The sequence below is a fragment of the Oncorhynchus tshawytscha genome, linkage group LG14 (genome assembly GCF_018296145.1).
Source record: "Oncorhynchus tshawytscha isolate Ot180627B linkage group LG14, Otsh_v2.0, whole genome shotgun sequence".
NCBI classification, from domain to species: Eukaryota; Metazoa; Chordata; class Actinopteri; order Salmoniformes; family Salmonidae; genus Oncorhynchus; species Oncorhynchus tshawytscha.
Genome location: NC_056442.1, coordinates 39,300,747 through 39,317,189, shown reverse-complemented (window position 1 = coordinate 39,317,189; position 16,443 = coordinate 39,300,747). Strand labels below are relative to the sequence as shown.

The following is a 16,443-nucleotide window of genomic DNA, read 5'->3' as shown; positions in this document are numbered from 1 at the left end:
TTCCTTTTCCATTGTGATCCAGACCACACTATCAGCATTTGTTCCAAGGTTGGAATTGTAAGACGTATGTTGTTCCATGCCATCATAGCAGCTTTATTTAGAAATGTTTACATTCTCAAATGACAAATCTATACAACTCTTGATTCTCATTGCACTACTGCAAATTAAAAGGGACTGGAAAAATGTAAGACTTGTATTTGTTTTCAAAATGACAAAGGGGAAGAAATTGAAAAAGCTAAAGTCAAGGCCTAGTGCTCCAGTTGTAGACCCTGGAGGACAACCCCAAAAAATGTCTAAGTTATTTTTTTCAACTCGACCACAAACTGAAAGATCATTCAAGTCTCCAATTGCAGAGGAAGAATCGGGATGGGGGTTATAGCAGTCCATCCAGAGAGCTAGAAACAGAAGGTAGTTACTGGGTTTGTTGAAGTTTCAGATCTCAGCAGACAGACGGTCACCCATGTAGTGGTGATGCTTCAGGGAAACGGATAGGATAGGCACTATGGTCACTAAGCGTTCCTCGGGAACGGGGCGGCTGCTGAAACGTGTCGCATCCAGCAAGCCTTCATAACTGACATGTTCTCGTTGAAGTGAAGGGGGAAAACAGACACCAAATGCCAGGAAGTGAATTTGACAATGAGTAACCTGTGAGTGAGGACAAATAAATACTCTCTATTTGATCAGATAAAAAGTCAGGAAATGTGTCTCTTTAACTTCACTGCATCACTTTAAAGCAAAATTGAGGTACTTTTGAATTTGGCCCAACCGTTTACAGATAATGCAAGAGACTCTTGCTTAAAAGTCAACACCCACCCCTTTCCCAGATGGAGTTGGGAGGAAGCTTGTGTGTTTTGCATTTGGTGCTATGTGGAGGGTTAGGATGTGAGCCACAGGACAGGGTTAGCAGGACCGGACATCTCAAAGCGCTGTGTTTAGTTGGCTTTGTCACGATAGTGGTGAACACTGATGCAGGCAGCAGCCACTCAGGCCTTCATGAGGGCGCCCACAACAGCACGGGCGTTGAGGCTCCGCAGGTCATTGTAGGTCTGCCCTGTGCCCACAAACACAATGGGCTGGCCGGTGATGTAGGTCATTGAGATGGCAGCGCCAACCTGAGGGGAGGAGTGACATCAGCTTTGCAACCAAAAACCATGCAGACTTCTGTTCTAACACAATCCGATAAGGATGTCAAACAGCATTTAAAAAGCTTGGACTTCCTATCAATAAAAAACATTGTTTACAAGGACTTCTGTTAACCCATAAGAATCTAAGCTGGGGGGAGCGGGGTTCTACTAAACTATATGGAATTATTTTATTATGGTTATACCAAGGATAATTTAGCCAATTGATTTAGAGTTATGAAAAATGTAATAGATTTTTGGCTTTACTATTAGCCCATAAAAACAGTCCACCAAAAATAGAAAAAATAAGCTTGTTCTGAAGTGTCTAGTCAAATGACATACGAACCTTGTCATCAATGGTGTCAAACTTGGTGAGAACGATCCCGTCGATGAGACGAGGCTTATCAGACATGGAGTGATCAGCCAGCGCCTGGTTAAATTTCACCTGCAAGTATAGTATCGCACTCATTATACAGTGTAGAGTGAAACAAAACAGCTATGCAAATCAACGAAACAGTTAGTCTATATATATTTTAAAGGCGGCAGGTAGCCTAGCAGTCAAGCGGACTGGGCCAGTAACCGAAAGATCGCAGGTTCGAATCCCCGAGCAGACTAGGTGAAAAAGCTGCCGATGTGCCCTTGAGCAAGGCACTTCTCCGATAAGTTGCACTGGATAAGTGTCTGCTAAATTACTTTAAATGTGCCCTCTGCACGACAAGTTAAAATACCATTTACAGAGCATTCGGTAAGTATTCAGACCCCCCTGACTTTTTCCATAATTTGTTACGTTACAGCCTTACTCAGATTAAATTGCTTTTTCTCCCTCACTGATGTACACACAATACCCCATATTGACAAAGCAAACCGGTTTAGAAATCTTGGCAAAAAAAAGTAATATCACATTTACATAAGTATTTAGACCCTTTATTTTGTTGAAGCACCTTTGGCAGCAATTACAGCCTTGAATATGACTCTACAAGCTTGGCACACCAGTATTTTGGAAGTTTCTCCAATTCTCTGCAGATCCTTTCAAGCTCTGTTAGGTTGGATGGGGAGCGTCGCTGCACAGCTATTTTCAGGTCTTTCCAGAGAGGCCGGGCTCTGAATGGGGGCATTCAAGACCTGTCCTGAAGCCACTCCTGCGTTGTCTTGTCTGTGTGCTTAAGGTCGTTGTCCTGTTGGAAGGTGAATCTTCACCCCAGTTGGAGGTACTCCCATCTCCACAGAGGAACTCTGGAGCTCTGTCAGACCGTCGGGTTCTTGGTCATCTCCCTGACCAAGGCCCTTCTCCCCCAATTGCTAAGTTTGGCCGGGCGGCCAACTCTAGGAAGAGTCTTGGTGGTTCCAAACTTCTTCCATTTAAGAATGATGGTGACCACTGTGTTCTTGGGCACCTTCAATGCTGCAGAAATGTTTTGGTACCCTTCCCCAGATCTGTGCCTCGATACAATTCCTTTGACCTCATGGCTCAGTTTCAAATCATATCACATTTTATTGGTCACATACACATGGTTAGCAGATGTTAATGTGAGTGTAGCGAAATGCTTGTGCTTCTGGTTCTGACAATGCGGTAATATCTAACTAGTAATCTAACACTTCCCCAACAACTACCTAATACACACAAATCTAAAAATGGGGAGAATGAGAATATGTACATATATGGATGAGCGATGTCTGAGCCGCATAGGCAAGGTGCAATAGATGGTATAAAATAGTGTGTAAACATTATTTAAAGTGGCATTGTTCAAAGTGGCCAGTGATCCATTTGTTAAAGTGGCGAGTGACTGGGTCTCCATGTAGGTAGCAGCCTCTCAGAGTTAGTGATTGCTGTTCAGCAGTCTGATGGCCTTTAGATAGAGACAGCTTTGATGCACCTGTACTGACCTCGCTTTCTGGATGTTAGCGGTGTGACGAGGCAGTGGCTCTGGTGGTTGTTGTCTTTCATTATCTTTTTTGACTTCCTGTGACGTCGGGTGTTATAGGTGTCATGGAGGGCAGGTAGTTTGCATCCGGTGTTGCGTTGTGCAGACCGCACCATCCTCTGGAGAGCCATACGGTTGAGGGCGAAGCAGTTGCCGCACCAGGCTGTGATACAACCTGACAGGATGCTCTCGATTGTGGATCTGTAAAAGTTAGTCAGGGTTTTGGGTGACAAGCCAACTTTCTTCAGCCTCCTGAGGTTGTCTGTGTGGGTGGACCATTTCAGGTTGATGTGTACGCCAAGGACCTTAACTTCCCACCTTCTCCACTACTTTCCCGTTGATGTGGATAGGGAGGTGCTCCCTCTGCTGTTTCCTGAAGTCCACGATACTCCTTTGTTTTGTTGAGTGAGAGGTTGTTTTCCTGACACCACACTCCGAGTGCCCTCACCTTTTACTGTACCTGTAGGCTGTCTTGTTGTTGATAATCAAGCCCACTACTGTTGTGTCGTCTGCAAACTTGATGATTTAGTTGGAGGCGTGCATGAACAGGGAGTACAGGAGGGGTCTGAGCACACACCTTTGTGGGGCCCCAGTTGAGGGTCAGCGAGGTGAGGATGTTTCCAATCTTCACCACCTGGGGGCGGCCAGTCAAAGTCCAGGACCCAATTGCACAGGGCGGGATTTAGGCCCGGGGCCTCCAGCTTGATGATAAGCTTGGAGGGTACTATGGTGTTAAATGCTGAGCTGTAGTCAATGAACAGCATTCTTACATACAGTTGAAAGTTTGCATACACTTAGGTTGGAGTCAGTAAAACGTTTTCAACCACTCCACAAATTTCATGTTAACAAACTATAGTTTTGGCAAGTCGGTTAGGACATTAACTTTGTGCACGACAAGTCAATTTTTCAACAATTGTTTACAGACAGATATCACTTATAATTCACTATCACAATTCAAGTGGGTCAGAAGTTTACATACACTAAGGTGACTGTGCCTTTAAACAGCTTGTAAAATTCCAGAAAATGATGTCATGGCTTTAGAAGCTTCTGATAGGCTAATTGACATCATTTGAGTCAATTGGAGGTGTACCTGTGGATGTATTTCAAACTCAGTGCCTCTTTGCTTGACATCATGGGAAAATCCAAAGGAATCAGCCAAGACCTCAGGAAAAAAAATGTGTAGACCTCCACAAGTCTGGTTCATCCTTGGGAGCAATTTCCAAATTCCCGAAGGTACCACGTTCATCTGTACAAACAATAGTACGCAACTATAAACACCATGGGACCACGCCGCCGCCATACCGCTCAGGAAGGAGACATGTTCTGTCTCCTAGAGATGAATGTACTTTGGTGCGAAAAGTGAATCTATCCCAGAACAGCAGCAAAGGACCTTGTGAAGATGCTGGAGGAAACCGGTACAAAAGTATCTATATCCACAGTAAAACGAGTCCTGTATCGACATAACCTGAAAGGCTGCTCAGCAAGGAAGAAGCCACTGCTCCAAAACCGCCATAAAATAGCCAGACTACGCTTTGCAACTACATAAGGGGACTTTTTGGAGAAATGTCCTCTGGTCTGATGAAACAAAAATAGAACTGTTTGACCATCGTTATGTTTGGAGGAAAAAGGGGGAGGCTTGCAAGCCGAAGCGCACCATCCCAACCGTGAAGCACGGGGGTGGCAGAATCATGTTGTGGGGGTGCTTTGCTGCAGGACGGATTGGTGCACTTCATAAAAAAGTTGCATCATGAGGAATGAAAATGATGGGGATATATTGAAGCAACAGCAACACATCAGTCAGGAGGTTAAAGCTTGATCGCTAAATGAGTCTTCCAACATACTTCCAAAGGTGTGGCAAAATGGCTTAAGGACAACAAAGTCAAGGTACTGGAGTGGCCATCACAAAGCTCTGACCTCAATCCCATAGACAATGTGTGGGCAGAACTGAAAAAGCGTGTGTGAGCAAGGAGGCCTACAAACCTGACTCGGGTACACCAGCTCTGTCAGGAGGAATGGGCCAAAATTCACCCAAATTATTGTGGGAAGCTTGTGGAAGGCTCCCCGAAACATTTGACCCAAGTTAAACAATTTAAAGGCAATGCTACCAAATACACTCAATTATGATGTAAACTTCTACCAAATACTAATTGAGTGTATGTAAACTTCTGACCCACTGGGAATGTGATGAAAGAAATAAAAGCTGAAATAAATCACTACTATTATTCTGACATTTCACATTCTTAAAATGAAGTGGTGATCCTAACTGACCTAAGACAGGGAATTTTTAACTTGGATTAAATGTCAGGAATTGTGAAAAACTTAGTTTAAATGTACTTGGCTAAGGTGTTTGTAAACTTCTGACTTCAACTGTAGGTATTCCTCTTGTCCAGATGGGATAGGGCAGAGTGCAATGTGATGGCATCGCCTGTGCTCCTGTTAGGGCGGTATTCAAACTGAAGTGGGTCTTGGGTGGCCGGTAAAGTGGAGGTGATATGATCCTTGACTAGTCTCTCAAAGCACTTCATGATGACAGAAGTGAATGTTATGGGGCGGTAGTCAGTTGGTTCAGTTATCTTTGCCATCTTGGCTACAGCAACAATGGTGGCCTTATAAATTCACTCACAGAGTCAGCGTATAGGTCAATGTTATTCTCTGAGGCTGACTGGAACATATCCCAGTCCTCGTGATCAAAACAATCTTGAAGTGTGGATTCCGATTGGTCAGACCAGCGTTGAAAGGTTCTAGTCACTGGTACATCCTGTTTGAGTTTCTGCCTATAAGACTGTAGGAGCAAGATGGCGTCGTGGTCGGATTTTCCGAAGGGAGGGCGGGGGAGGGCTTTGTATGCATTGCGGAAGGTAGAGTAGCAGTGGTCGAGTGTATTACCCCCAGCGTGTAGTGCAATCAATATACTAATAGACTAAGTAGCCCTTTTCTCAAATTTGTTAAAATCCCCACCTACAATAAATGCAGCCTCAGGATATATGGTTTCCAGTTTACGTGAAGTTCCTTGAGGGCCATCTTGGGGTCTGCTTGAGGGGGAATGTACACAGCTGTGACTAACTGATGAGAATTCTCGTCAGTTATAGTTTGTGGGGAATTCTAGGTCGGGTGAGCAGAAGGACTTGAGTTCCTGTATGTTGTTATGATTACACCATGAGTCGTTAATCATAAAGCATACACCGCCGCCCTTACTCTTCCCAGAGAGGTGTTTGATCTCTGTTGGCGTGATGCATGGAGAAGCCCGGTGGCTGAACCGATTCCAAAAACATATCCAGAAAGAGCCATGTTTCTGTGAAACAGTGAATGTTACCACCTCTGTCTCTCTGGAAGGCAACCCTGGCTCGAATTTCATCTATCTTGTTGTCAAGAGACTGGACAATGGCGAGTAGTATACTCGGGAGGGGTGGGCGATGTGCACGTCTACGGAGCCAGCTTCTGGGATTGGGTCGGCTTCTGGGATTAGATCCATTGTCCAGGGTAGTGGTCCAAACAGAGGTTCCACTTCGGGAAAGTCGTATTCCTGGTCGTAATGTTGATAAGTTGACGTCGCTCTTATATCCAATAGTTATTTCCGGCTGTATGGAATAAGACTTAAGATTTCCTGGGGTAATCATTTAAGAAATAATACATTTAGTTAAAAAAAAATTCTGCATAGTTTCCTAAGAACTCTGTCGGCGCCATCTTGAGAATTTTGCACTGTCAACTGTGGGACCTTATATAGACAGGTATAGGTCTTTCCAAATCATGTCCAATCAATTGAATTTACCACAGGTGGACTCCAATCAAGTTGTAGAAAAACCTCAAGGATGATCAATGGAAACAGGATGCACCTGAGCTCAATTTTGAGTCTCATAACATAGGGTCTGAATACTTATGTAAATAAGGTCTTACTTGTAATAAATTCGCTAACATTTCTAAAAACCTGCTTTATGGAAAAAGGGTTGTAGTAAATACAGCTAAAGCTCAGGGATTTTTCTACCATTGTAATCTTTGGGCGGGCTGCCTAAGCGTTTTCTTCGGGTCGCTTAACTCCAAACGGTGTAAAAAAATATATAGATTTTGGATGCAGAAACGCTTTCAGTGTAAACTTAAATGACAAAAAAAACAAAGTATGTGGAAAGATAATGGACTTATATTATTTTATAATATAATCTTTGAGAGGTAACAATAGTCAAAATAAAAGCTAGACAGTCAGGGAGAATTGACAACTCCAAAAACAATTAATTTAGCATGATTACGTTTTTGTTATTGTTTTAGCAAAATAACACAGAATTAGCTTTGGCAAAATGCATAGAATTTCAAGAAACTAGCTTTAAAAGAGCAAAGTTCTCTCAGCTGAATGGAGAAATTTGTAGAATTGCAGGAAATTGTCTTAGAAATGTAAAAAAAAGTTTCTACACCGCCAAGATGGCGGCCCCATTTTCAACCAGAAAAAACCCTGAAGCTATAGCATAATCCAAAATAAACTCAGAGTATCTAAAACGCATCCGGAATTCTTTGACAGTTAGTCTGTTTTTTACCTTCTAGGGATCAGAGTTTCAGAGGCATATTAAACAGTAGGATGTTATATGACAGTGGTCACAAACCTTTGAGTCAGATCACTTTCTGAATCAAAATGCACGCCGAGATCTAACGCTCTGATTTTTTTATTAACATGACTTTAAAAAATGTAAGCTTACGCAACATTAACCAATTAAAAGCAGTACTGTAGCAATGAGGTTTGTGCAGTAAGCTATAGGCCCAAAACATTATCACCGCATACTGGATTTGCTTGAACTTACCTGCCAATGCATTGTTGTTGTTTGGGACATTTAAAAAAATATATATTTCAAAATTTGAGGTATTACTTGTGAGGCACAGCTGAGTGAGCATACATTTAAATAATTTCCTTTTATTTTACTGGGCTGATGGTGCCTGCATCTTATGGTCAGTCTCAACAGAGGGAGAGAGCAGTAGACTGAGGGTCCGTCTCTCAATATCCCTCCACTCTCCCTTTCCTCCACTGACCAAAAAAGGACACCGTCTTCCAGCTGATGGCGAAACTCGAGTCGCACCGCATTATTTCTGCCACATGCACAAATTCATGTTCTTACTCCTATGAACAGAGAAAGTGAAATATTCCTTGATATGAAAAAAGACCCAAACCGCTAATAATAACGCAAGCCTATAGATACACTTTCCTACTCATTCATTACTGCTGCACTGCTTGTTGTAGCGCTGAGTGGAAATAGGAAGAATGTACATTTTATGACTTATAAAAGTGTTGAATACAAAGTGTTGACAGCTCTGAGTAAGAACTTAAACTCACTCATAAAAACAGCAGCTCTTTGCTGTATTTGTTGACAGTTTCTCTGGTCTTGGTTTTAAACATTTTAAAATCTCACAGTATCAATTTTGCTGTAGCTTTCTTTTATGCCTGCTATGTTACTGCAGACTCGGTTATCTGAGCAATCGGATTGGCCAGCGGTAGCATAGTGCACTTGGCAGCACCTACCACCAACAGCCCGAGACTAATAAAAAAATAGGAACAAGGCTTTATCGTTGTTTTTTTTACATAAATGTTTGGAGATCGACCGGTTGGTGACCACTGTTGTATAAGGACTCACCAGCTGGTCCACAGCCTCGTTGCCCACTAGAGCTTCCCCCACAAACAGCACCAGGTCAGGCATGTTGACAGCTATCAGCTTGGCCAGAGCCGTCATCAGGGGGGTGTTGTCCTGCATCCGCCCAGCAGTGTCCACCAGCACCACATCAAAGGCCTGGTTACGGGCTGGACAGAGAGACAACAAAGGATTTCTTCACTTGGTTGAATGAACGTATGACTTGGTCCATATACTCAGTTAATATGTGAGACAATAAGAAGCATTCGTGAACCCCTCCTACAGATCACCATACATTTATTTGAGGACAGACAGAGCTATGGCATACTATGGGGCTAGGATGACCTAGTCTATGAATGGCAAGCTGGGGAATGGTATGGTTACCATAGGCGATAGCCTCCATGGCGATGCCAGCGGCGTCCTTCCCGTAGCCCTTCTCATAAAGCTGCACTATGGGCCTTCCCCCGTGGTCCTGAGGGGGGTGCAGGGAGTTAAGGCGGCGCTGGTGGGTACGCAGCTGCTCCACGGCCCCCGCACGGAATGTGTCACAGGCTGCTATCAGCACGGTGAAACCATTCTCGATTAGCCAGAAAGAGATCTGCACACAGACAGAGGATGTAGGGTTTCAGCAAATAAAAACAAATTTCCCTGCTGGTTTTTCTGTGGTCTGAATGGGGGCTTCCCAGGTATTCGGTGGCCTATGTATCTAGACAGCCTGGAAAGGTCCAACCAGGACCTGGTTTGGTTAAATGGATACAACCCAGGTTTGAAATCCTCAACAATACCAATGTTTTCAATATGATGGATTTACAGAAGGGAAAAAAAATAAAAATACTGACACCATGGTGGATCTCACCTTGGCCAGGTTGGTGGACTTTCCAACCCCGTTGACCCCACAGAAGGTGATGACGAAGGGCCTGCGCTGGCTACGAGCCTCCAGGACGTCTCTCAGGATGTCCACACGCCGCTTAGGCTGCAGGATCTGGACCAGGGAGTCCTGCAGGGCCCCCTTTACAGTTGAGGCAACAGCTATTACAAGAGGGGGGGGGGGCTTTATCAGAGCAAGAGGGGTACTCTGAACTGTTGTGCAGCATCTTCATCTCTTTGGGGGATTGAAGTCTATCTCTCCACAGGTGAACTCATTATATTGTGGACTTATTCTACTCAGTAGCTATGTGGTAGACAGTTGTACTCACTGGTGAAGGTGCCCATGACTTTGCCCTCCAGTTTCTTGGCTACAGAGTCACAGAGTTGGGAGGCAATTTCAGCTGCTACATTCTTAGCTGAAAAAATAAATTAAAATTAAATTAAAATAGATGAGAAAATTCTATGAATACAAGTTGAATGTGAAGCTTTTCCCCTCAGGTGATCTAGGACATGTACAAATCTATGTTGAACAGTTAATTACACTCCCGTACATATTTATTTTGACAGTGAAGCTAAAACTGTTGTCTCTATACTCCAGCATTTTGGATTTCAGATGAAATGTTTCATATAAGGCGACAGTACAGAATGTCACCTTGTATTTGAGGGGATTTTCATACGCATCTGTTTTACTGTTTAGAAATTAAAGTACTTTATGTATCTAGTCCCCTCCATTTGAAGTGCATGTGGATGCTACCATGATTACGGATAATCTTTCATTAATAATGAGTGAGGAAGTTAGATGCACAAAGATCATACACCCAAGGCATACTAACCTCTCACTATTACCAATAACAATGGAGGTTAACATTTTTTTTGGGGGGGGGTATGATATTTATGCCTCTAACTTCCTCAATCATTATTCTCAATTAATTCAGGATTATCCAGATTAATGTAGAAGTGTTCAGGAACATATATTCTTATTTACAATAAGCGACTCCAAAGACAATACATTATGTACCACTAATTTCTATTGGGCACATCAATCTGAAACAATCAATACAAATTTCAAATATTTACAACATTGTAGAGTCACAAGATTGATGTAGTCATTGCATGCAAGGAATATGGGACCAATACTAAACGTTTGACCACCCCACAAGTTAGTTAAATTGTCCAAATACTTACAACCTTCAAATGCAGGGGACTAGATACATAAGGCTTTCATTTCTAAAAAGTTAAAACAGATATGAAATACCCTCAAATAAAAAGGTGACATTCTGTAAGGTCACCTCATATGAAACATTTGATCTCAAATCCAAAATGCTGGAGTATAGAGCAAAATTAAAAGTTTTAGCTTCACTGTCCAAATAAATATTAAGGGGAGTGTATGTGTTAAGAAACTGATACTGTAGTGGGGAACAGAGGAGTCCATACCGATGAGGTGGTCCCTCATTTTGTCCAGAACTGGCTCCATGTCCTCCTGGCTCAGACTCTTAGAACCCACCAGGCCCTTCAGCATCCCAAACATCCCTCCAAAAGCACCCTTTTTGGGGCTGAGGAACATTTTAAAAAGGACTTAGACAGGAGCAACAGGGCACAACATCACATTCATATCATCTTCCATTCCTCAGCCATGCTTCCTATTATCTGACACATTAAATAATCAAAGGGTCTCACATTTTCTTGCTAGTGTCAGCAACTACCACCCTCTCCACAGCATCTTCTTCCTCCTCCTCCTCCTCCTCCTCCTCTCCCTCGCTGGACTCGTAATCCACGGCGAGCAAGTCACCCTTCATCGAGCTCAGCTGCATCCCCTGTACAACAAGACAAGACTTTATTAAGATGTGCAATTCCTATAAACTAAGCACTTCTACACCACATGGGCCTTATTTATCAAGGTACCAACAGAGCATCCCTGAAGGCTATTAGCTCTAGTCTTGTTAAACCAGACAGACCGCTGCGCTCACCATTATTTCACTGCACTTTTAAATAATGTGAGCGCAGCATTCAGTCTGGTACAACCAGGCTATATTAGCTCTGCTGCTCTCAAACCCAACAGGCACATACCGGGTCAGCTTGAGCATCCAAGCCTTGGTCTCCAGCAGCATGGGCTCCATTTCCATTGCTCTGGCTGTAGTCCAGTTCTTTGGTGCTGCTGCCACCCAAGGTCCACACCCGCTTCTCTTTCCCCTTGGGTTTCTCCTTCACAGGCTTGGGGGACTTACTGGAAGGCAAGAGACAATGTGACTTCCAGTACTGAAGCAACTGTCAGCAACATTCCAAATTAGAACTTTAACCACATTGGGTCCCTCCCAACCCCACTCACCTGGGCTTCTCCACAGGTGCCCCCATGCGCTTGCGGATAAACTCCTCTCTCTTCTTCTGAATGATCTCCTCCTGGGTCAAGCCTTGGTTACCGTTCTCTTCTGTCTTCTGGGCACTGGTCGAAGCCTTAGCTTTTTCCCCTTTCACAGGCTCAGCAGCAGGAGCTAGGGGGGAAAACATCAGAAACTAACCCCATCCACACAAAACATTATCAATGTCCCCATCACAGGAGGTTGGTGGCACCTTAATTGGGGAGAATGGGCTCGTGGTAATGGCTAGAGCGGAATAGTATCAAATACGTGATTTCTATGTGTCTGATGCCATTCCAGTCGCTCCATTTCAGCAAATTATTATGAGCCGTCCTCCCCTCAGCAGCCTTCTCTGGTCCCCATGACATTAAAACATGAAGAACAAAATGTCCCGGTTTCAAACAGAAATAGTGTAACCATGACAAAGTGCTTGTATTCCAACATCTTCATAATAATCATGTCAAACCCTTACCCTCTTTTTTGGCATTCTTATTCTTCTTGCCACCCTGTTCCTTGCCCTTATCCCCTCCTTTCGTCTCGATCATGGACTTCACAGTTTTCTGGGATTTCAGGGAAGCATTGAAGCTTCTCATGGAGGTGGGACCTCGAGCTTTGCTGCTCTCCTCCGCCTCACTAGAGCACAACAGGACAGTAACATTTGAGTCAAAGCACTTAGCATTTAACTTGAACTATAGTGAAATTCTATTTTGTACAAGTAGCCTTCAGGTCCTTGTAGACCTGTGAGTTGGCAACTCAACAGCTGGTTGTGTGTGTGAGATTCAGTAAATTAGTTTGAAAGCAGAATCTTCTCTTTATGCACCAGTATCAGCCCTAAGATATGACACTGCTTACCGAAGAAGCATTTTGAAGTCATCCTCAAACGCAAAATGGCTGTTCAACAGCGCAAGGGCCCCTTTTTGCTCCAGCTCATTCTTATAGCGATCCCTGAAGTGGAGCTGTACGTCATCTATGAACTTGTCAACATACGTCAGTGTCAGGATTTTTTGAAAACCCACCTACACAAAAAAGAGAAGCATGGTCAGTTTGGAGTCCATAGACTGCATGAGAAGAAAACACTTCGGCATGTTAGTATGGTATGTTCCTTCAGGAAATAGTAAATGTTATAATACACTGCAGTTCTCTGTGAAACTTACCACAAAAACCAGCTCAAACTCATTATCGAGTTTGTACTTAAGACTCAAGGCATCATGAGAATAGGAATTGTTGCCACTGCGTTCCTGAAACAAAATAAGAGAACCATTAACATTAATACTGTAACACCAATCAGAGGTTATCACTGAAATGAAAACATTTCTCTTGAACACATGTTCTACACTGAACAAAAATAAACATGTAAAGTGTTGGTCCAATGTTTCATGAGCTTAAATAAAATATCCCAGAGATGTTCCATAAGAACAAAAACCTTATTTCTCTAAAATGTTTGGCAAAATGTGTTTACATCCCTGAGCATTTATCCATTTCCAAGATATGCCAAACCTGTCAGGTGGATGAATTATCAAGAAGCTAATTAAACAGTTTGATCATTACACAGTAGCACCTTATGCTGGGGACAATAAAAGGCCACTTTAAAAATGTGCAGTTGTGTCACACAAGACAATACCATAGATGTTTCAAATTTGAAGGAGCATACAATTGGCATGCTAACTGCAGGAATGCCCACCAGAGCTGTTGGCAGAGAACTGAATGTTAATTTCTCTACCATAAACCACCTCTGTCATTTTACAGAATTTGGCAGTACTTACAACCAGCCTCACAACCGCAGACCACGCATGGGCAACCGGTTTGTTGATGTCAACGTTGTGAACAAAGTGCTCTATGATGGCGGTGAGGTTATGGTATGGGCTGGCGTTAACTACGAACACAATTGCATTTTATCAATGGTAAATTGAATGCACAGAGATACCATGACGAGATCCTGATGTTTTCTGATCCAGACCACCTACCTTACCCCTTTTTTTATGTATATGTATTCCTAGTCACATGAAATCCATAGATTAGGGCCTAATGAATTTATTTAAATGTACTTATTTCCTTATATGAATTAACTCAGTAAAATCTTGGAAATGGTTGCGTTTATATTTTTGTTACTTGATATCTAGCTAGCAACGTGGTAATAGTCTTGCATTTTGTGATAATCCCACTAGGCTGTGATATTGTGATGTGGCTGGCAAAATAACAACCTGTGCGCGTCCCCAGTTCCCAAATCCCCCATGTCTGTATTACGCAACCATATACTAGCTAGCGCAATCGTAGCATTAGCAAGCTAACAAGTGCGCTAGCTTTACCAATATATACATCCTATTTAGTTTAGACGAAGAAGAATTTACATGATAGGTGTATCTACGAAAGCTACGTAGCTAAATTAGCAAACCAGTTTGTTGATGAAGTGGCGACGCTCTGGCGCATGCTGAAAAACAGCCATACATACACACCGCTAGGCTGCACAGAAACATGACAGCTGTCACTTGATTTAAGTATTTCTCACCTGAAGGATCACGGAGCGGATCAGCGCGTTGACAGGCCCGGTGAAGGATTCTGTAACACCGGTTCCCTGAAAACACCACAACACTATGCCCCCCTTACTAAAGATGGTGAAGAAATCCAGCATCTTGACACCACGTACACGAGATAATATACCAACGTAAAGAAAACAAACTAACAAAAACGTTAAACGGAAGGGGGAAAAACGCTATAAATAACTGATCGGAAGAATATTTTAAGTGGCTTCGCCTCCAGAAGGAAATCTAATCAGATATACAGTATCTGATGAAAAATTTCCTCCCAAGTCTAGCTACCTCCACTAACACTGTTTTAGACACGTCAGTTGCAAGACCAGGAAATGACGTTTTCTTCCGGAGATTTCTGATTCTTCTTCTTTTTTCTTTGGAGTTCAACGGCGGTTGGCATCCAATATGCCACATTACCGCCACAAACTGGACTATAATATAAAATCATTATACTTTGTGATACAAAACGGGGAAAGGAAAAACAAAAGTAAAACTACAAAAAAACACCCTCCCAACTGTGGTGGCAGAATTTGTGTTGAGCTGTTGAAACTTCAAGGGATATTTTTTTTATTTTACCTTTATTTAACCAGGCAAGTCAGTTAAGAACAAATTAGGTTAACTGTCTGTTCAGGGGCAGAACGACAGATTTGTACCTTGTCAGCTCGGGGGTTTGAACTCGCAACCTTCCAGTTACTAGTCCAACACTCTAACCACTAGGCTACCCTGCCGCCCCATATCTGTGTTGTACTGTGATGTAATGCCTAGACTCCTGGTATGTATGCACCCTAACACAAGGCTATTGTGTTCCGTAACTGTTACTTGTATAAAATAACTGTTGTGTAAACAATTTTATTGTGTTATCACTTCCCACTATATAAAGAACATGCAGCCATTCTCAAGTTCTTCCCTGTGAAATCAGAGGTAGATCTCCCCTACAGCTGCTTGTATTAAAGGTTTTCTATTATACCATTAAGTAGTCTCTGCCTTCATCTTTGGATCTAATTTTCAACAACATTTGGTGCCGTGATCCGGATGAGAACAACCTGAATTTCTGATCCGTTCTGCCCGGCTTGGAAAAAGGTAAGATACCTTATTTAAACATCTCTGTGAGGGACTGTCTGTTTTCCAGCCGAGCCTTAATGGTGTAAGATCTCGTCCTCCTCATCAACAAAATGTTGGGGTTCAATTTAGCAGAACAATTTTTCTATAATAATGAATCTCGCCGGTTAACATTGATCAATGGCAGCACAGGTGTGTATCTAATAGGGATTGGTTTTCCTACAATCAGTTGAAAATAATGTTGGGTCAGTCTATAAATAGGTATACATTTCACTACACTTGCAGGTGAATACTGTTGGATCAGTGACAAAATACTGTTGGAAAAGTATATAATTTAGGATGGGTCAGTATATAAATAGGGATTGGATTCCCTACAATCAAATACATAATTACAGTGGGGCAAAAAAGTATTTAGTCAGCCACCAATTGTGCAAGTTCTCCCACTTAAAAAGATGAGAGAGGCCTGTAATTTTCATCATAGGTACACTTCAACTATGACAGACAAAATGAGAAGAAAAAAAATCCAGAAAATCACATTGTAGGATTTTTAATGAATTTATTTGCAAATTATGGTGGAAAATAAGTATTTGGTCAATAACAAAAGTTTATCTCAATACTTTGTTATATACCCTTTGTGGGCAATGACAGAGGTCAAACGTTTTCTGTAAATCCTCACAAGGTTTTCACACACTGTTGCTGGTATTTTGGCCCATTCCTCCATGCAGATCTCCTCTAGAGCAGTGATGTTGCTGGGAAACACAGACTTTCAACTCCCTCCAAAGATTTTCCATGGGTTTGAGATCTGGAAACTGGCTAGGCCATTCCAGGACCTTGAAATGCTTCTTACGTAGCCACTCCTTCGTTGCCCGGGCAGTGTGTTTGGGATCATTGTCATGCTGAAAGACCCAGCCACGTTTCATCTTCAATGCCCTTGCTGATGGTAGGCTTTGTTACTTTGGTCCCAGCTCTCTGCAGGTCATTCACTAGGT

At 42.7% G+C, this 16,443-nt stretch overlaps 1 protein-coding gene across 1 annotated transcript; it reads right to left on the bottom strand.

Annotated features, from left to right (window-relative positions):
- Positions 1 to 67: 67 nt before the first annotated feature.
- LOC112267191 (signal recognition particle receptor subunit alpha) lies at positions 68 to 14,732 on the bottom strand. Its single transcript, XM_024445393.2, has 14 exons — positions 14,374 to 14,732; positions 13,022 to 13,105; positions 12,720 to 12,883; positions 12,340 to 12,500; positions 11,840 to 12,002; positions 11,581 to 11,737; positions 11,191 to 11,327; positions 10,948 to 11,066; positions 9,843 to 9,929; positions 9,503 to 9,675; positions 9,031 to 9,244; positions 8,653 to 8,816; positions 1,468 to 1,566; positions 68 to 1,112 (listed from the first exon to the last, which is right to left on the bottom strand). The coding sequence occupies exons 1-14, from the start codon at positions 14,494 to 14,496 to the stop codon at positions 984 to 986; spliced, it is 1,974 nt and encodes a 657-aa protein (XP_024301161.1). The 5' UTR covers positions 14,497 to 14,732; the 3' UTR covers positions 68 to 983.
- Between the last annotated feature and the right edge of the window lie 1,711 nt (positions 14,733 to 16,443).